The sequence below is a fragment of the Tachysurus fulvidraco genome, chromosome 9, assembly GCF_022655615.1.
Source record: "Tachysurus fulvidraco isolate hzauxx_2018 chromosome 9, HZAU_PFXX_2.0, whole genome shotgun sequence".
Classification (NCBI taxonomy): Eukaryota; Metazoa; Chordata; class Actinopteri; order Siluriformes; family Bagridae; genus Tachysurus; species Tachysurus fulvidraco.
Genome location: NC_062526.1, coordinates 25,882,518 through 25,903,230, shown reverse-complemented (window position 1 = coordinate 25,903,230; position 20,713 = coordinate 25,882,518). Strand labels below are relative to the sequence as shown.

Here is a 20,713-nt window from a genome sequence, read left to right as displayed (position 1 = left end):
TGGTACCGGGTCGCCCAAGGAACATTAAATTATTTCCATTTTATTTACTGTGGTGTAGTTCTTTCGGGTTTGTGCGACTTTCCACGGACGAGAGGTTAACAGGGATCTGAGAGACGTAACCTAAAGCTGCACCATGCTCAAATTAGTGCTTGGTGTACGCGAGAGATGTCACCTAAAGCCGCACCATGCGCAAAATCGTGCTTGGTCTACGTGTTTATTGTGTTTTCTCAAATGTTACCCACAAAATAGCAAAAATGAGCACGAAACAGACGACATTAGAAGGTGTCCTTGGGAAAAAGAAAAGGCCTAGTGAAGAAACAGAAGAAGAGCCTTCAACGTCAAAGAAACATAAAACTAATAACAGACAATATCATGAGTCCTACATAAAATATGGATTTATCAGGACAGGTGATTCCCACACACCAAACCCCGCTCTGCAGAAACAAGCTCAGGGTTCCCATTGATTTAGCGTTCTGGTGAGCTAAAATGTTAAATCAGTTCATATTCATTTTTGGTGTAACTATTTTATTTTGAAGGCATTTTTAAATACAATGAAATTACAATTATTAAATCAAAACAATCTAAAATATAACCCAGCCACCACCCCCCTGCCCCCTTCCTGTTTTTTGTGTCATGTCACTAAAATAGAAGTGCGTTTCGCTGTTCAGCGTAAAATACATGCAGAGTTTCAGTTTCTCAGAGGAACATGTTCATGTGAACATTGTGTAGTTTGTGTTCTGTGGATTAACACTTGACCATGTGTGTGACAGATGATGAGAGACCTTTACATTCAAACTGACACTCAATAATCTCTTCATTTGGATAAATTTGAGAAATGTTTTTTTACAGCTGTTTTTTTCTGTCACAAGCATCTAAATATTTTTGAGTCGGTAGAAATGTCATATGAGGAAACCACATGGCTGTAACCGTGTGCTCTGAGCTTACAATATTGTGACATGATTTGTCTGTAGTTTATTAGAGTCATTAAAATTAGTGATTATTAGACACAAGTAAGTTGTGGACATTAGTGAGTTGTGGAGTTACAGGATGTCTGTAGTTCTGTAGAGTTGTTACAGATGGTGAACTGTTCATTAACACATCATTAACTGGTGTGTTCATACAGGCTGCAGTCTGAAAGGAAATGGAGATATGAAACAGATCACTGCATACACAGGAGACTCAGTACTGCTGCCCTGCTCCTGCACTGAGCTCCACAGAAAACCTGAGACATTCACATGGAAGAAAAATACATATGGAAATAACTGGACACAGATATCTCCTGAGAGTGATGAGTACAAAGAGAGATTTCAGCTGGTTAATGATCACTCTTCAGGAAATCTCTCTCTACTCATATCACACCTGACAGTAGAGGATGGAGGATTGTACAGGTGTGAGATCGGGGAAATGACTACAGACATCTACTTTACAGTGAAAGGTAAAACACCCTTCAGTAGGTTATACAAGGAAATTATATATATATTTTAAATTATTATGTGAACTACTACTTTGTAACAAAAGGATGTGAGGTACAGTACATTTATCCAACCTTGGTGACAACTATTATAGTATAAGAGATAAACTATTTAAATCAGAAGCATTTCTGTTCTGTTCTTCGTCTTTGTTTTTTTATGAATATGGATTATCTAAGTTTGTGTTCTGACCTGCTTTCACTTCTCACTATGATCCTTCGATTGTCTTTTGCTGATGTCTCTCCAGATTCTCCTATCTACTTCCCTGTTGCCGTGGTAACTGTGATCTTTTTGCCCATTGTCGTGGCTGTGGTTTATTGCACCACCAGAAAGAAAGGTACAAACACCTTATACTTTTGTGAGAAGTTTATCATCTACTTCCCACCGTATTATCTGAACAACCTGAGCATTTCTTCTTTATTTTCTTTTTCCAGGTTCTGGTACAGTCCATTACAGCAAAGGTGATGGAGAGGAAACAGTGAGTCTGCAGTAGAGAAGAATTAAATTCACTGATCCATCAATAAATTAATCAAGAGATTTGTTCAGAAATACCCCTGCATAAATAGTTTAGTAAATTCATTAGCTTCATTTCTTATTCACGGTTTGTTCTCTCCAACCGTTTTAGACTTTCAGCTTTCCTTTTTATGCTTAATGATATTTTAGCTAAATCATGGAATGTGTGTGGTTAGATTTAAAGGTGTATCATTTACAGGGTTTATATCTGATGATCACATGCTTTTGAAGCCTGTTTCACTTTTACAATATATACATCATTAAAAACTAGACACATTGTATTATTTCTTCACAAAATTTTGTAATGTTCTTGGTCCTGGATTGTAAATGCACTCAGAACTGAGGTGTTCCTCAGAGACAATAAATCCATCTGTGTCACAAAGATTATTGTAAGCAACTTTTCTATCTATTCTACCAAGATTTGAATGGTTTTACCTTTAACAGTGAGACCGAAGTCTCTGTATTCATCCCATAAGATCACGTTTCTCCTCTATTAAATACATTGACACCCCAAGCAGCTTCTTCTTCGACCTTTCTAAAAACACAACTCATTACAAACAAATGCTGCATCTCAAATGAGGAACAGCAGAAATAAGAAACAAAGCTATAACTTTCTACACTAAACTCTACAACGCAGAGTTTTGCAGTTTTTGAACCAACCTACTTTAACCACAGAACAGAATAATAAACTGGACATGCCTCTAAAAATACAGGTACTAACCACTACCAATTAACAACAGGACTACAATAAATGGACTACCCAAAGAATTTTACAAGCACTTCTGTGGTTTTCTGGGGCAGACCTGTCTTGTCTTCAAGTACACCTCCACCATTGGAAGGCAAGCAAGCTGTACTAAACCTGGCACATTTAAAAAACTGGAGACCCATAGCCCTGTTGTGTAGAGACTTCAAAATTTTGTATGTGGTTGGCCTGAAGGAATCCTGTTGGTCAGGGGTGTTGGCTCCAGACTCTTCCCAAGTTCAAGTTCAAAGTGTTTATTGTCATATGCACAGACAGAAAGTATGTTTCCCTGCACAATGAAATTCTTACTTTGCTGTGCACACTAAATGTCATACTGTAAAGTAAAAAAAAAAATGAATAAAATTGAGTAAAAATATAAGAGCAAAATAAATATATAAAAATAAAAGCAATAAAAGTAAAAAAGGTGAGGTACAGTTCTTAATAGAGGCAATAAGAAGTTGAGTGCCGAATAAGGCAATAAAGTGAGGTAGTGCAGTTCTTGGTGAGGTAGTGCAGTTCTGAGAAAATTAATGTGCAAAAATGTAGTTCAATGTAAACAGTTATATCCATGTAAAAAGTTAAGCAGTTATGTCCATGGTTGCAAACTCCCATCAGCTGTTTAGGAGTCTGATGGCAGAGGGGAAGAAAGAGTTCTTCACTCTTGAGGTCATGCATTTCACACTTCTGTACCTCTGTCCTGAGGGTAGAAGTGTGAACAGTCCGTGCTGGGGGTGGAAGGGGTCTTCGAGGATGGAAGCAGCTCTCCTGTGGACTCTGTGGTGGTAGATGCTCTGCAGAGAGGTCAGTGGAGTCCTGATGATCTTCTGCACAGTCTTCACAACTCTCTGTAGGCGTTTGTGGTCCATGACAGTAGTGCTGCCGTACCACACAGTGATGTAGTTGGTCAGGACACTCTCGATGACGCAGCTGTAGAAGTTGCTGCACATCTTAGGCGACATGCCAAACTTCCTCAGCCTCCTCAGAAAATACAGCTGCTGTTGGGCCTTCTTGACCAGCTGCTTGATGTGAGGTGTCCAAGTGAGGTCCTCACTGATGTGGACACCCAGGTATTTAAAATTGCTCACACTCTCCACTTCAAGCTCCCGGATGATCAGTGGCTGATGCGTTCTCCTCTCCTTTCTCATGTCCAATATCATTTCCTTCGTCTTGTCCGTGTTGAGGGTGAGGTTCTTTCCGCAACATGACACCAGACTGGCCACCTCCCTCCTGTAGGCTGCCTCGTCACCGCCAGTGATGCGTCCTATCACTGCAGTGTTGTCCGCAAACTTCAGGATGATGTTGTCCTTGTGGGAGGTGACACAGTCGTAAGTGAACAGTATGTAGAGGATGGGGCTGCGTACAACCCTGAGGAGTTCCAATGTTTGTGATGATACTGGCTGAAGTCCTATTACCAATCCTGACAGACTGCGGCCTGCCAGTCAGGAAGTCTAGGAGCCAGTAACAGAGGGTGGGGTGCAGACCAAGTGTGGACAGTTTGTGGGTGAGTTTGTGGGGGATAACCATGTTGAAGGCGGAGCTGTAGTCGATGAAGAGTAGCCTTAGGTATGAGTCCTTATTTTCCAGATGAGAAAGGGAATAGTGGATGGCAGCAGCAATGGCATCCGAGGTGGACCTGTTGGGCCAGTAGGCATTCTGCAGGGGGTCAATATTGTCTGGTATGCTGCTCTGAATGTGGGCCAGCACCACTCTCTCGAAATACTTCATGATGATTGGAGTGAGTGCCACTGGCCTGTAGTCGTTCAGGGAGGTGGGTGGGCTCTTCTTAGGCAGGGGGACGATGGTCGTGGTTTTAAAGAACGAATGAACAGTGCACTGGCTGAGGGAGAGGATGAAGATGTGAGAACGTCAGTCAGCTCCTTGGCACATGCTCTGAGGGCCCACCTAGAAATGTTGTCTGGTCCTGCTGCTTTGCGGGGATTGATCTTCCTCAGAGCTTTGTGTACCTGGGTTGTTGAGGTGGTTGGTGGAGGGGAGGGGGGTTGGGTGGTCCAGGTGTGTGTGAACCTGCTCTCTGCAGTGTAGCTGGGGGCATCAAAGCGGGTGTAGAATGTGTTGAGGGTCGTCCGGCAGGCTGTTTGTTGAGGTGATATTGTTGGTGGTGGTCCTGTAGTCTGTGATGTGCTGCAGGCCTTGCCACATCTGCCCCGAGTCAGCAGTAGAATAGAAGATGTCCAGCTTCTTTCTGTACTGCCTCTTGGCCGCTGTGATGGCTTTCCTTAGTCCATACTTCACAGCTTTGTATGGTGGGCACTATGTTATTGACATAAATGCTGATGTACCCAGTCACATACTCAGCATAGTCCTGTATGCTGATGGACGAGTCCTCCAGAGTGGCTGCAGCTTTAAACACATCCCAGTCTGTCAAAGCAAAACAGTCCTATAGGGTGCTCTCGGTCTCTGGGGTCCAGAGTTTAACCTCTTTGGTGACAGGGTGTGCTTGTTTCAGTCTTTGTCTGTAAGCAGCATACAGGAACAAAGAGATGTGATGTGAGTGTCCAAAGTGGGGGCGGGGTGCAGCCCTGTATGCACCACGTACAGTATGTTGCTGTAAACATGGTCCAGAGTGTTCTTATCACAGGTGGGAATGTCAACATGCTGGTGGTATTTGAGGAATACATTTCCATAAACTACACTGGTTGAAGCCGCCAGCAACAATAAAAACAGCATCAGGATGAGCCGTTTCTAACGCACTGATGGCGTCATGGAGTTTGCTGAGTGCTTACATGGAGTTGCTCATGGGGGGATGTAAACATACAAAAAATCTTGTTTTTAAATGAAAGGGCATTTTAAAAGTCAAAAAGTCTCTTTCTCTGTTTGTCTCTCTCTCTCTCTCTCTCTCTCTCTCTCTCTCTCTCTCCCTCCAAACACAGAGAACGTCAGGACTCTGGACCTGTCATTCCATGTTTTGGCCAATAGATGTCTTCATTTTCTCTCATGTTATTTTCCATCTGTTAGCTTATTTTGTTATAAGAGGTCACCTACACACCTGACCAACAGACCACACAACATTTACACACCTCATGAACAGACCAGAATATATTGCTCTATTTTGCTATCTAGTGGAATAAAAAAGCTATAATTATCTCATTATTCAGTTCAATTAGAGTCCTCAAGATTTTTTACTTAGAACAATGCTTATAAATTAATGTGTTATTGTATGTATGGACAGTATTTCTACATACTGTATTGTATTGTAGTCCGTTTGAACATATCATCAGCATATCATCACCATGTCAACAATTCTTACAATTATTAATCAAAAACCTGCTTATTTTTTAAAATCAGTGTCTTTACTCATTGTGTTGTTTGGTGAAAGCAGTGTTTGGCATTTGTGTGTTTTAATGCAGCGTCACGCTTTTAGTATTTCACTCTTCTGCCTTGTCAGTGGTGTGTTGCTAATATTTTCACTTCCTGTCAGTGTGTGAATGTGGTAATGTGTTAAACCTGCAGTGTGTGTGATCAGTATAGTGTGTGGATTTGGGTCCTCAGTAAGATTGGTCATGTCACTGAAGGTGAGTAATACATGCTTGGGCCTGATGCTGGTAGAAAATATAAGCTTTGGACAGAGAAATAGATAGATAGATAGAAATAGAGATAGAGAGAGAGAGAGAGAGAGAGAGAGAGAGAGAGAGAGAGAGAGAGATAGTTGTGTATGACTGTCAAAACAGGAAGTAACAACTGAAAAAAGTAGTTGAAACTATTTCTTCACTATATGTGATCGCGAATGTGTGTGTGTGTGTGTGTGTGTGTGTGTGTGTGTGTGTGTGTGTGTGTGTGTGTGTGTGTGTGTGCGTGTTAGAGCATTAAAGATCGAATGTAAGACTGATTTCCATAAACAGTGTCTCTGCTTATGGAGAGTTATTAAAAATGCTGGTGTGTTTTTATCTTCTCCTTTTTCTTCACATCACTGAAGGTGAGTTAGTTTCTCTCTCTCTCTCTCTCTCTCTCTCTCTCTCTCTCTCTCTCTCTCTCTCTCTCTCTCTCTCTCTCCTATTCAATAATCAAAATAATTGTAAAATATGTAAGAATTTGCTATTTAAAGCCTTTAAATCTTAACATCATTTAGTTCTCTTACTTCTGATGTGGAAATATAACCTGTACATGAAACTACTGAAATCATGTAGTTAAAAATATTAAAGAGATCATTACTGACCTGTGGCTTTGGGCAGTAACATGATGACAAGATCTTTATCTGTATTCATGCTCCAATGATCATTTCTGTATCTGGGTTTTAAGTTACATTGTAGTTTTACAGCATTTCCACAATTACTGTGTAAACAATCAACAAAGCAAAAAGAGCAAAACAGTAAAATATTTTAAATTGTGAAAAAACTTTGGATAAAGTAACTTTGGATAAACATATAAAGCAAATAGAATAGATTAGATCACAATACTGTAGAATAAATAAACACTGCACATCCAATTACTGACACAGAGCTGTACTTGTATCCGTGTAGAGCATGTTGTCTGTTCATGATGTTATATTCAGTTACATCCTTACTGTGGACTTTAGTGAGTTGTGGAGTTTCAGAAGGCCTGAGCCACTTATCCCTATGTTGTGCATCATAAAAAACTTACGTCTGTAAGTGTCTGAGAAATCTGTTTGAAGAGACCATCTATTTGTAAACATCTGTTGGTTGTGACTCGAATGTTGGTGCGAACTGATAGAGGGACAGGATACACGTTTTCTTTATTTCTTTATATATATTTTTTCTTTCTTTGCTTTCAAAATATGTATGCGATAATATTGCTTGTGTGTTAAAAGATATGTTATATGAAGGCTCTCTTAGAAAAAGTCAACCCTCAGTGCTCAGAAGGATACCGCTGACAGTAACCTGTAAAGGGAAACCCCAACACGTGGGGGAAAGACTTAGTCAGTAAGATGATATTGCAAGCGTGTGCTTTTTGAGAGGAATGTATACCTTAAAAAATACAATTTGTCACTGACCACAGGGTTACCGGTTGTTGGTTTTAAAGTCAGTAAGAATGCCATATTGGCGAAAGGCTTGAAAATGTATGAAAGCTTGTCTTGAATTACATTGTGTGTGCATTCTAGTGTAAAGATTCTCAGTGCATGTTATAGTCTGTGTGCATCATAGAACAAATGCAAGCTTACTCTTAGAGAGTGTTTCTTGGTTTGTTATAATCTTTGCATTTTAATTACTTTTACTTATTCTAATACTGTTTTATTATTTGAAGGAGATTTTATTTGTAATTTTCTTTTATTTTACTTTACATATGTTACACACATCTATCTGTATTACATTGCTGTTAATAAAAACTTGGCCTCCCATTGTGAGGACCTTGAAAAGACAAAAAGGTCTAAGTCTGACTCCATCATTTAAAGAAAAAAACTATAGATTAGGTAGAAGAACTCGAAGAGGATCCTTTGTTAGAAGACCGAGGGACTTTGAAGGACACCTGCATTCAAGGTAAGATCAACTCTGATAGTTGATCTTGTGTTTTCAACACTAACCCCTGCAAACTAGGACGCATCTCTTATTGGGGTTAAGTGGGATGGAGAAATGTGCAGACTCATCATTACATGAGTTTAATATCTCACCCACATAAACCTCCTTATTCAACTCCTTATTGTACACTGCACAGAATACTGAATGGACAAGTGCTCTACTACTTTTTGCCCAGTTCTTTGCAACAGTTCACTTTGAGTTGAATGAAACGCACACGCTGAATGAAGGGGAAACTACAATAACAGACATTTGTATATATTGTCATTTCTAAGTGAAATGAAGTGAATGGAGACTCCATGAAAAATCAATCAATCAATCAATCAAATGTATCATAATGAGCTTTATTCTGGTGCACTAACTCTAAAAGACCACTAGATGGAGATGTCAGGTCAGTAATGCTGTAGACTGCTGCTGACTGTCACTACGTCATGTCACAGCTCATGAAAAATGTAAAACACAATAAAATACATGTTTACAAGTAGAAATGCAAAACCACACTGCTTTTGTTTGATGCAGTAAAATGTATAATAGTTGATTAGTTTATCAGCATTAGATGATTAATAAGGATTCAGAACATAGACTCAGTTCTGCTGTGCAAAAGACATTAGAGACTTCTCACTTCTATGTGGTCAAGGCCATACTGCTAATGTTGCACTTCCTGTTTTAACTGTGAGGGTGTGAATGTGATCTATAGAGTGTGTTCATTATGATGAGACACACTGCAGCAGTCGGTCAGTGTGTGTTTAGCTCTAATTCTCTCTTTGGATTAATGTGTTGGTCCTCAGGAAGAATGCAGGTGTGTTTTCTTCTCCTCCTCCTTATACAGCTTCATGTCACTGAAGGTGAGTCTGCTGATCTCTCTCTCTCTCTCTCTCTCTCTCTCTCTCTCTCTCTCTCTCTCTCTCTCTCTCTCTCTCTCTCTCACACACACACACACACACACACACACACACACACGCACTCCTGTTTAATACTATGTCAGGAAATGCTGTATGTAAGATTTTATCTTTTAAGCCATAAAGTCATTCACTAATCTTACTTATTATATTAAAATATAAAGTTCTCACTGAACAACTGAAATTATTTGAGTTTTAGAGTTTTTGTTTTTGCTGCCAAACTGAATGTAAATAGAAATATAAACAGGAAAATGTTGATTATTGGACTTTAATCAAACCCGCTTAATGCTTATTAAGTAAGAACTTTCTGTCAGGTCTTTATTAATCCCTGTCTATGTCCTGGGTTCATGTAGAACACTGAGTCTCCTTCATCATGATGGCTGTTCTGGTTGTTCCTTCCTCGTCCCCCTACACCTTCCTCTCGCTCTCTCATTGGCTGTTACTCATCAAGGTGTACATGTGGTTACATCACAAGATTTTGGACCAATCATGTCAAAGATACTTGAAACACTGGGGTGTGTGTAAACTCTTCACAGAATGTGTGGATGACATCACTAAACTCCTTACCCATGTGGTGTGTTCACACTGTCACTCCCTGTTTTGTCGCGTGTCATTAAAATAGAAGTGGGTTTCGCTGTTCAGAGTAAAATACATGCAGAGTTTCAGTGTCTCAGAGGAACATGTTCATGTGAACATTGTGTAATTTGTGTTCTGTGGATTAACACTTGACCATGTGTGTGACAGATAATGAGAGACCTTTACATTCTAACTGACACTCAATAATCTCTTCATTTGGATAATATTTTTTTTTTCTGAAGTAATTTTCTGTAACAAGCATCTAAACATTCTTGCCTGAGTCTGTAGAAACATCATAAGAGGAAACCACGTGGCTGTAGCTGTGTGCTGTGAGCTTATAATACTGTAACATGATTTGTCTGTAGTTTATTAGAGAGTTATTAAAATTTGTGATTATTGGACACAAGTAAGTTGTGGACATTAGTGAGTTGTGGAGTTACAGGATGTCTGTAGTTCTGCAGAGTTGTTACAGATGGTGAACTGCTCATTAACACATCATTAACTGGTGTGTTCATACAGGCTGCAGTCTGAAAGGAAACAGAGAGACAGAACAGATCACTGCATACACAGGAGACTCAGTACTGCTGCCCTGCTCCTGCACTGAGCTCCACAGCAAACCTGAGACATTCACATGGAAGAAAGCCACAGATATCTGGACACAGATATCTCCTGAGAGTGATGAGTACAAAGAGAGATTTCAGCTGGTTAATGATCACTCTTCAGGAAATCTCTCTCTGCTCATATCACACCTGACTGAACAGGATGGAGGATTTTACAGGTGTGATGTTAAAGGGGGTGAATACAGATTCATCAGCCTCACTGTTAAAGGTAAATGAGTCATTTTTATTCACAATGTTACTTCAGTGATAATCTCATGACAGATTAATCTGATGCTGTAACATCAATACAATATGTTGATGTTTGTTGATTCAGTCTGCAACCTGGAGAATGAACTGACAGTTGATGTGACTGGAATCGTGGGACAGTCTGCCCTTCTGCCCTGCTCCTGCTCTGAACTACAAGCCAAACCAAACACTTTTAAATGGAGATTTTATAAAGGATCTGATGACATAAAGATCTTCCCAAAGGAGCAGACAAATCTCTACACAGACAGAGTTCAGGTCTTTAATGATCATCCTCCAGGAAATCTCTCTCTACTCATATCACACCTGACTGTAGAGGATGGAGGATTGTACAGGTGTGAGATCAACAACAAAATCAGTACAGACATCAAACTCACAGTAAAAGGTAAAACATCCTTCTGTATATAAACCATATGTGAAGTCGACTACAGTGTTTATCTATGGCAATGAAATATTTTAATAAATATGTGAACTTCTACTTTATAATAAATGATGTGGAGATCATTCATCAAATCTTGGTGACAATAACTGATAAATAAAATGTAATAATTAGACACATTTCTGTTCTGTGTTCTGTCCTTCGTCTGTGTTTGTGTTTATGATTACAGATTATCTGAGTTTGTGTTCTGACCTGCTTTCACTTCTCACTATGATTCCTGGATTGTCTTTAATAAAGAACACACTGAGTTTCCACACTTGTGTCCTGCCTTCACTCACCACACATCACACTCTTTATTTATAACTTATTAAACCTTTCTCTCCTTACAGGGGCACCAACAAGACCTTCATCATCCACACCAGTGATCACAACAACTTCACCTCATTCCAGAACAGGTACCACACACCACTGATACACACTGCAATAAAAAGTCTTAGATTTTGTGTTAGTACGTTAGTCAACACACTACATTAACTTCTGTCCATTCAAGATGAGCTCACGATCCCTGAACATCTCCAGGAACAAAACTTTCCTTGAAACTTCAGTTATACAAGTTATACACTAAACTACACACCTCCAAACACCTTATCACTCATTCTATCAAACTCTTCTCTTCTTTTACACTTTCCATCACTGTTTCCTTTAAAACAGGCAAAGTTCAGTGAAACATTTAAACAGTTTTAATGTCATGTTCTGAGTGATATTGGTGATGTTTCACCAGGTTCTCCAGATTCTCTTCCCTATATACCTGTCGCCATAGTAACTGTGATCTTTCTGCACATTATCGTGGCTGTGGTTTATTGCACCACCAGAAAGAAAGGTACAAAATCTTTCAAGCTTTTGTTGGAAATTTATCATCCACTTCCTCAACATTTTAGCTGCGTGACCTGAGATTTTCTTGTTTATTTCTCTCTCCAGGTTCTGGTACAGTCAATTACAGCAGAGGTGATGGAGATGGAACAGTTGGTCTGCAGTAGAGAAGACCTCAAATCGCTGATCCATCAATAAAATAATCAAGACATTTGTTCAGAAATACAGACGTCCTGCATACATACATTAGTAGACACATTATCTTTATTTCTTATTCAGTTTGTTCCGTCTAACCCTCTTAGGGCCTTTTTACACCCCGTCACTTCATGCGTTTTCTGTGATCCGATGATAAAAAGACCAGGTCTAAATGCCCTCCGAAACGGTTTTGAGACGGATATAAATCCGATCGTTCAAACCACTTCAGCAGGTGGTCTGAGAAGCATCTTAGATGAAACTGGACAGGTGTAAATGAATGTGGTTGTTCAAGCCACATACGACAGCACTATACTCCTGCCAAACGGAATTACGTCACTCGCAGGTGATCTTTCACCCAGGCGTCTCGTTGGGGCTTAAAACACGCTGCTGCCGCCAGCGAAAATGCAGCAAACGGTAAACGCTGTTTTTTGTAGCGTAACCATTGTAACGAGTTTTTACGTCTTCTTTTTGATCGCGTTCTGAAAACCACATACACCAAAGTGTGTTCCATTTCAATTACCCCGGAAATGAGGTAAAATCTATTTCCTTTTTGGGCGGGAGTAGAAAGATTGGTTTGATATCCGATTCGCCGAGACGCGTTTATGTGGCCTAATGTAAATGGAACAGATTTAACAAATCAGATAGCTATCGGATCATAGACAACACATGAAGTGACCAGGTTTAAAAAGGCTCTTAGACTTCCAACTTTAAATTTTATTCTTTTATTCAAAAATTTTATTGAGTAAAAGTGAGCCACACCTAACCTATCGAGTAGTGATTCAATGTGATGCACTGAGTATTAGACATCATATTAAATTTTTGAAAGGCCAAACAGAACAAGAACGACTCTTTAGATTTGGGCACCAAAATCACTGTCCTGAACCAGTCACTGTGCAACTCCTCGTTTACTCCATACTGAGCACAGTTGTGATAGTGAATCAGTTTGTTTCTTGTGTTCAGGCAATCGAAAGTGTTGGTGTCTGTCTTTTCACCTGACCTTATAGCAGACATCTCTGACTCTCCGTTTGACCTCGTATTGCCCCTTGTTGAGTAATTTACAGCTCAGTGTGGGTAGCAAAATGAACACTTGAGCTCACATAACAAATTCCTGTAGCCGAGTCCTCGGTTATACAAATCATATATTGTGTTTTGCTCTCAGGTCAAGAATGTATAGAGTTTCACTTTTAATACTAGAAGGTAGTAAGTCAGTGCTCGTAACTTGCAGGACCTCTTGTACTGCAAAAAACAGAGGCCTGAGCGACTTATCCCTATGTTGTGCATCATAAAAAATCTTATGAATCATGTCTGTAAGTGTCTGAGAAATCTGTTTGAAGATTTCATCTATTTGTGAACATCTGTTGTTTGTGACTAAAGAATGTTGGTGCGAACTGATAGAGGGACAGGATGCACACTTTATTTCTTTATATATTTTTTCTTTCTTTGCTTTCAAAATATGTATGCGATAATATTGCTTGTGTGTTAAAAGATAAGATGTGCTGAGTATATTATATGAAGGCTCTCTTGGAAAAAGTCAACCCTCAGTGCTCAGAAGGATACCGCTGACAGTAACCCGTAAAGGGAAACCCCAACACTCGTGGGGGAAGGACTTAGTCAGTAAGATGATATTGCAAGCGTGTGCTTTTTGAGAGGAATGTATACCTTAAAAAATACATTTTGTCACTGACCACAGGGTTACCGGTTGTTGGTTTTAAAGTCAATAAGAATGCCATATTGGCGAAAAGGCTTGAAAATGTATGAATGCTTGTCTTGAATTACATTGTGTGTGCATTCTAGTGTAAACATTCGTACAATGACAAATTTACCATAAAAATGTTAATGTATTTTAAAAATTTGAAAGCTACATTTTTGTTACAATCCGATGTCCATGTTGTACAAATTTTTGATTTCGCTTGTTTTGGGGGCGGGGCTACACATGACCTCACGTGACGTCACGTGACGAGTGCATGTTATACTCTTGTCTGCATCATGTTATTTGTAATTTTCTTTTATTTTACTTTACATATGTTACACACATCTATCTGTATTATGTTGCTGTTAATAAAAACTTCGCCTCCCATTGTGAGGACCCAGAAAAGACAAAAAAGGTCTAACTCTGACTCCAGCATTTAAAGAATAAAACAATAGATTAGGTAGAAGAACTTGAAGAGGATCCTTTGTTAGAAGACTGAGGGACTTTGAAGGACACCTGCATTCAAGGTAAGATCAACTCTGATAGTTGATCTTGTGTTTTCAACACCAACCCATGCAAACTAGGACACATCTCTTAATGGGGTTAAGTGGGATGGAGAAATGTCCAGACTCATCATTACATGAGTTTAATATCTCACCCACATAAACCTCCTTATTCAACTCCTTATTGTACACTGCGCAGAATAGTGAATGGACAAGTGCTCTACTACTTTTTGCCCAGTTCTTTGCAACAGTTCACTTTGAGTTGAATGAAATGCACACGCTGAATGAAGGGGAAACTACAATAACAGACATTTGTATATATTGTCATTTCTAAGTGAAATGAAGTGAATGGAGACTCCATGAAAAATCATCAATCAATCAAATGTATCATAATGAGCTTTATTCTGGTGCACTAACTCTAAAAGACCACTAGATGGAGATGTCAGGTCAGTAATGCTGTAAACTGCTGCTGACTGTCACTACGTCATGTCAAAGTTTATGAAAAATGTAAAACAATAAAATACATGTTTACAAGGAGAAATGCAAAACCACACTGCTTCTGTTTGATGCATTAAAATGTATAATAGTTGATTAGTTTATCAGCATTAGATGATTAATAAGGATTCAGAACATAGACTCAGTTCTGCTGTGCAAAAGACATGAGAGACTTCTTACTTCTATGTGGTCAAGGCCATACTGCTAATTTTGCACTTCCTGTTTTAACTGTGAGGGTGTGAATGTGATCTATAGAGTGTTTTCATTATGATGAGACACACTACAGCAGTCGGTCAGTGTGTGTTTAGCTCTAATTCTCTCTTTGGATTAATGTGATTTTCTCTCTCTCACACACACACACACACACACACACACACACACACACACACACACACACACACACACACACACACACACACACACACAAACACTCCTGTTAAATCCTATATCAGGAAATGCTGTATGTAAGATTTTATCTTTTTTTTATTTGAAAATATAAAGTTCTCACTGAACAACTGAAATTATTTGAGTTTTAGAGTTTTTGTTTTTGCTGCCAAACTGAATGTAAATAGAAATATAAACAGGAGAAAATGTTCATTATTGGACTTTAATCAAACCCGCTTAATGCTTACTGTATTAAGTAAGAACTTTCTGGCAGGTTTTTATTAATCCCCGTCTATGTCCTGGGTTCATGTAGAACACTGAGTCTCCTTCATCATGATGGCTGTTCTGGTTGTTCCTTCCTCATCCCCCTACACCTTCCTCTCGCTCTCTCATTGGCTGTTACTCATCGAGGTTCTTATAGCATCGTACATGTGGTTACATCACAAGACTTTATACCAATCATGTCATTAGATACTTGAAACACTGGGGTGTGTGTAAACTCTTCATGGAATGTGTCACTAAACTCCTTACCCATGTGGTGTGTTCACACTGTCACTTCCTGGTTTTTGTGTCATGTCACTAAAATAGAAGTGGGTTTCGCTGTTCAGAGTAAAATACATGCAGAGTTTCAGTGTCTCAGAGGAACATGTTCATGTGAACATTGTGTAGTTTGTGTTCTGTGGATTAACACTTGACCATGTGTGTGCCAAATGACGACCTTTCCATTCAAATTGACACTCAATAACCTGTTCATTTGGATAAATTTGGGAAATGTTTTTTTTCTGCTGTTATTTTCTGTAACAAGCATCTAAATATTTTTGCCTGAGTCTGTAGAAACGTCATGTGAGGAAACAACAAGGCTGTAGCTGTGTGTTGTGAGCTTACAATATACTCTGTGACATGATCACAATATATACTGTGACATGATAAATCTCAAGTCACATATCAGGCCGCTTTTACCAGTCTCTTTCTTAACATAAGAATCACAGGTGATTATACTGTATAAACAATAAACAAACATTTATTAACTCAAACAAATGCAAACAAACCAAAACCCCACAAAATAAATATTACCCAGCTGTGATTTAAGTCTCTTGTTGTTGTGCTACATTTAAGCTCATGTGAATGTGTGTAGAAGAATCTCCTGAAGAATCGCGCAGCCTTCAATTTCTCCGTTGCTCACACACTGTATATGACTATTGGCGTTGCAAACCATTCCGCAATGTTTCTACTCTCAATAAACTTTATGATAGCTCATCTTCCGTAATTTTGCAAACTATATACATCACGTAAAGCTCATGTAGTCCTGAGATTTGCACTTGTGTGCAGTCTGCAAACTCAGTTGTCAGGCTTTACAATGCTATTTTCACCTGGAACGTGTGATTCGCGGACGTTTGTTGGGCTCCTCGTGTCCTCCTTCTCTCCCACTCACTTCCTACCTCCCCCGCACTCTGCACTCTGAGTGAGAAACCCCCTCATTGGTTAAACACCACCACATTTTTTTATAACTCAGTTTTTTCTTAGTTATATCTCTTCTGTTTGAAAGTAACAAGTTTTAACTCTTTAGTGTAAAGGATAAAATACAAACTAAATAATTATTAGACCCTAATTTAGCAGGGTTCTACACTCTTCCCCCACCAGAATTCGTTATGTCCTCATAACACAGGCAAGGAATAGCGAAACAAAGTTGTTAGATGTCCCATTACTAATATAACACACTGTGACATCAGTATACCTTCATCTTGACATTTTCATAAAAAAACAAATATGCATCAAATACGGATACTGTCACTCGAGAACCATGTCCACAGGTAATGACTTGGCCACATTTAAGAAAGTACAGTTTGTTTAACCAGACAGGTTTTTCTACCTGAAAGCATATTCATTCACAAAAAATACGGTAGAACAGTATCTAACAGGACCTGGAGCTGTTACTTGAGCAATGATAGGCTCAAAATTTGGCTCCCCAAAAGTATCATAAGTAAAATGCTTAGGACCTGTTCTTATCCTCTGCGGCCTTCTATTCTTTTCATTTACTTCAATAGTAACCCCTGAATTTGTTACACTCATTTGCTCATCTTAAAGCTCTTGTACATCATCAATATCATCATCATCATTACAGATATCTGGAACTTTACCTACATTCTGCAAATCATCAGTAGGTTTCTCAGGTAAGGGACCTAGATCAGACTCTATAGATGCATCAGCAATTTCAACCATCTCATCAGACAGCTCAACACTCTCATGAACATCAACATCTGTCTGAAAAGGTTCTTTCTCAGGAACCAGAGAAGGTTCTTCAGGCATATAAACTGGAGTTTCATAAACATAGTCATCACTATCTGAATCTTCATCAGAACTCTGAATATCTGCTCTGCTCTTCCTGTCTCTTAAGTACACTACCACCCTCAGGTCTCAAATTTTGCTCTGTTTGCCTTCTTTTCCTCAAACTCCTTCTTTTGGGCTCCAGAACAACATCAGCAGTATGCTGCTGTCTCAGTTTTTGACCGATTGGAAGAAGATGATTACAATGGAGAATCTTGACCGGCCCATCACCGACTTCAGGCTTCAACCGAAACACAGGTAGGTTTGGCATCTGACTTTGGATAATGTATGGCACAGAACCCCATCTATCTGCCATTGTATGCTTTCCTTGCAGACCCAAATTCCTGATTAGAACTCGATGACCTGGAGTGAGAGGTAGTAATGAATTCCCTGGTCATGCCTCCTCTAATTTCCATCAAGCTTCTTTTCAGCAGTGGCCTCAGCCAGTTGAAAGGCAGCTTTTAATTCTCTCTGCATGTTCTTGACATACTGCTGGTAAGACTTAGTGGAGGTACTATTGCTCGACACACCAAAATTTAGATCATTGGGCAATCTGGATTCCCGTCCGTACATTAGGAAGTATGGAGAGAAACCTGTGGCTTCATTCTGGCTACAGATTTAAACGTACACGAGATGGGCAACTTGTCAGCTCCAATGTTGATTTTGTTTTGGGTCTAAGGTCCCCAACATGTCCAGCAGCATCCGATTAAAGCGCTCTGGTTGCAGGTCCCCCTGGGGATGATATGGATTCGTTCTGGACTTCTTAACCCCCAATGTATCCAACTTGATCGGAGTGCATACATCTTGGCAGTCCATAGTGACTGGTACTTCTCAGAGAACAGCCTTTCCTATTTTTACTTGCTTGCACTTATTGGACCATGTCTTACCCGGAACATCATCCTCTACCGAGTCCCAGCGTTTGAGTTTGATGAGTCTTTCCTTCACTTTCAGTCAATAAATGAGACATCTCACTCTTTAACGCCCTAACTTCCTTCTTTGGTCTCTCAAACTCAGACTCAGTAGGATTTGCGTTAAGAGAGCTTTCACTCTTGACAGAGGATGCAGCAGACAAAGCAACATTGGCCCGAACTGAGTTCCTGCTGTGCATCATATTCTCTTCTTCTCAGACCTCTTTCAAAAGATCAGTGAAAGAAAGTGGGTCACATAGCTTGTGTGTCATCCTGAACCGTAAAGCTACCATGTCAGTTGGAAGTGCTCCTCTGATTTTCTGCTGCATACAAAGCTGATTCATTTTAGAGAGCTTAATGCCTCTTTTGCAGCAATTTCTCCAACCTCAATATGTATGCTGAGAGTTTTTCAACCTCGTTCTGAAAAGTACTCCTAAACCTCTCCATCAGATCTGCAGCACTTTCCATGGTACCAAAGGCTGTCTCCAAGGTACTGAGATAATCACCAGATTAAGCTGATGGATTTGCAATCTTTTCAAACCTCACTATATTGGCTGCAGGACCCCTAAGACACTCAAAAAGTCTTTGTTTCTTAATGTTGTCAGAACACTGCCACTCTTCATCCTCACACCTGGGTGTAGGTGTCAGCCCAGAAAACATACGCAGATTCCTATAGCTTGGACCCACTTCTGAACCAAGGAGTTAATGGCACCAACAAGCTCAGTGCTCAGGCTAAGTGAAGGAGAAACCATACTCTGAGCATCAGCCAAAGATTTACCATCTTTCTCTAGGAAAGAGGACATTTTAGTATGAAACAATGTGACAATAAAGGTGACTTGACTTGACTTGACTTGACTTGCAACTTATCCCCCCATTTTGTTTAGGTGTTTGAGTTGTGACATTTACGATCTGGGTATACCAGGCACCTGCATCAGATCCTCCAATTTCAGCAGGAAGAGGTATCTCAGAAACCGTCCTAGCAGTTTCAATCAAAATAAAATACTGCTGCTCAGATGGATCAGAACGACAGCCACACACTTTGCATTTACCCAAACCTTGAACTGTATCAAGCACATTGTACACTATCATATCTTCACAATCCAAAAGTACATTGCTCAAAATAAGTGCGTTCACAAGCTGAACATTTTTTTCACTACAACATGCAATGACCTTATTTACACCCATATTGCTCATCTGTGTCTTTAGGTAGTATTTAGAATTACAGATTTAGATAGATTTAAATGCATAATAACTGCTCAAACTTAAATGTCTTGCCCATTTCAAGTCAAGTCACTTTTATTGTCACATCACCACAGCACATGTGCCTTGGTGAGTGAAATTCTTAGCAGCAAACTCCAGAAATTACAGAACAGTTATACAGATAAGATATAGATAATGAGTTGACATGTGAAAATGTGCAATTTGCTCATACATATAGTTAGTGCAAAATGTGTATACAATATGTACAATTAACAAACAGATAATGGAATCAACCAATGAACATGTGCAATATGCTCATACATATACTGTAGTCAGTACACACAGTGCACTGTTGGGTATCCTTACAGTAGCACGTATGCAATATGTACGTATATATGTATATGTGTAAATATATGTAAATATATTATATATAAAATACTATAAGGTGCAAAACAGATTGTACAGGTACAGAAGTGACATGGATGTGCATCGGATGATATCTCGTGGTAACAGATGGATCATGGCATTAAATGCAGTGTGTATGCATAGTATAGTGTGTATAATGCAGTGTGTGTGTATAGTCCAGTGTGGATAGTCCGAAGTTAAGGTGCAGTGTGTGGCATACCATATTGTGAAAGTATGCTGTAGGGTGTATTAGTTGTGACTGTTAATTAGTCTGATAGCCTGAGGGGAAAAAGCTATCCCTCAGTCGACTGGTGCGGGATCGGATGCTGCGGAGACGTCTTCCTGAGGGAAGCAGAGAGAGCAGTCTGTGGGATGGGTGGCTGGAGTCACTGATGATCCATACACAGCCTTGTATAGATATCCTGGAGGGAGGGAAGCTCACCTCCAACAATGTGGCTAGCAGTTTGCACGACCCTTTTCAGAGCTTTACTTTACGGTTGCCAGCGGTACTGTATCCAAACCAGGCCGTGATGCAGCCTGCAAGGATGCTCACAATAGTGCAGGTGTAGAATGTTTTGAGGATCCTGGGGCTCATTCCAAACTTCCTCAGCCATCTCAGGAAGAAGAGGCGTTGATGTACCTTCTTCAGTACAGTGTCGGTGTGTATGACCCAGGTGAGAACGCCGAGAAACTTAAAGCTGCTCACCCGCTCCACAGGTGTCTTGTTGATGGTGATGGGTTTGTATTCACTCCTCTATCTCCTGAAATCTATTTCCCCTACCAGCTCCTTGGTCTTGTCAATGTTGAG

At 39.7% G+C, this 20,713-nt stretch overlaps 2 protein-coding genes across 4 annotated transcripts in view; both read left to right on the top strand.

Annotated features, from left to right (window-relative positions):
- The window catches only part of LOC113649525 (obscurin-like), a 293,303-nt gene that overhangs the window by 153,024 nt on the left and 119,566 nt on the right, over window positions 1–20,713 (top strand). Inside the window, exon 15 of the mRNA XM_047818190.1 lies at window positions 1,124–1,435. Within this exon, the coding sequence (XP_047674146.1) occupies window positions 1,124–1,435 (312 nt within the window). The remainder of the gene's footprint in view (window positions 1–1,123; window positions 1,436–20,713) is intronic.
- Window positions 10,585–12,286, top strand: LOC125145442 (V-set and immunoglobulin domain-containing protein 1-like). 3 transcript variants are annotated; one of them, XM_047818214.1, is made up of 4 exons: window positions 10,585–10,936; window positions 11,320–11,385; window positions 11,721–11,810; window positions 11,909–12,286. In XM_047818214.1, the coding sequence occupies exons 1-4, from the start codon at window positions 10,600–10,602 to the stop codon at window positions 11,965–11,967; spliced, it is 552 nt and encodes a 183-aa protein (XP_047674170.1). In that variant the 5' UTR covers window positions 10,585–10,599; the 3' UTR covers window positions 11,968–12,286. The 3 variants fall into 3 exon arrangements, with proteins under 3 accessions (XP_047674170.1, XP_047674169.1, XP_047674171.1); XM_047818213.1 differs by having other exon boundaries at window positions 11,712–11,810; window positions 11,909–12,282; XM_047818215.1 differs by lacking the exons at window positions 11,320–11,385; window positions 11,721–11,810; window positions 11,909–12,286 and adding an exon at window positions 11,160–11,302.

Bases quoted from the DNA above. Each gene is read 5' to 3' on its own strand.
- LOC125145442 (XM_047818213.1), top strand. From the start codon at position 10,600: ATGTTGATGTTTGTTGATTCAGTCTGCAACCTGGAGAATGAACTGACA. The intron at 11,386-11,711 runs GTACCACACACC...ATGTTTCACCAG, and splicing joins TTCACCTCATTCCAGAACAG to GTTCTCCAGATTCTCTTCCC. The intron at 11,811-11,908 runs GTACAAAATCTT...TTCTCTCTCCAG, and splicing joins TTGCACCACCAGAAAGAAAG to GTTCTGGTACAGTCAATTAC.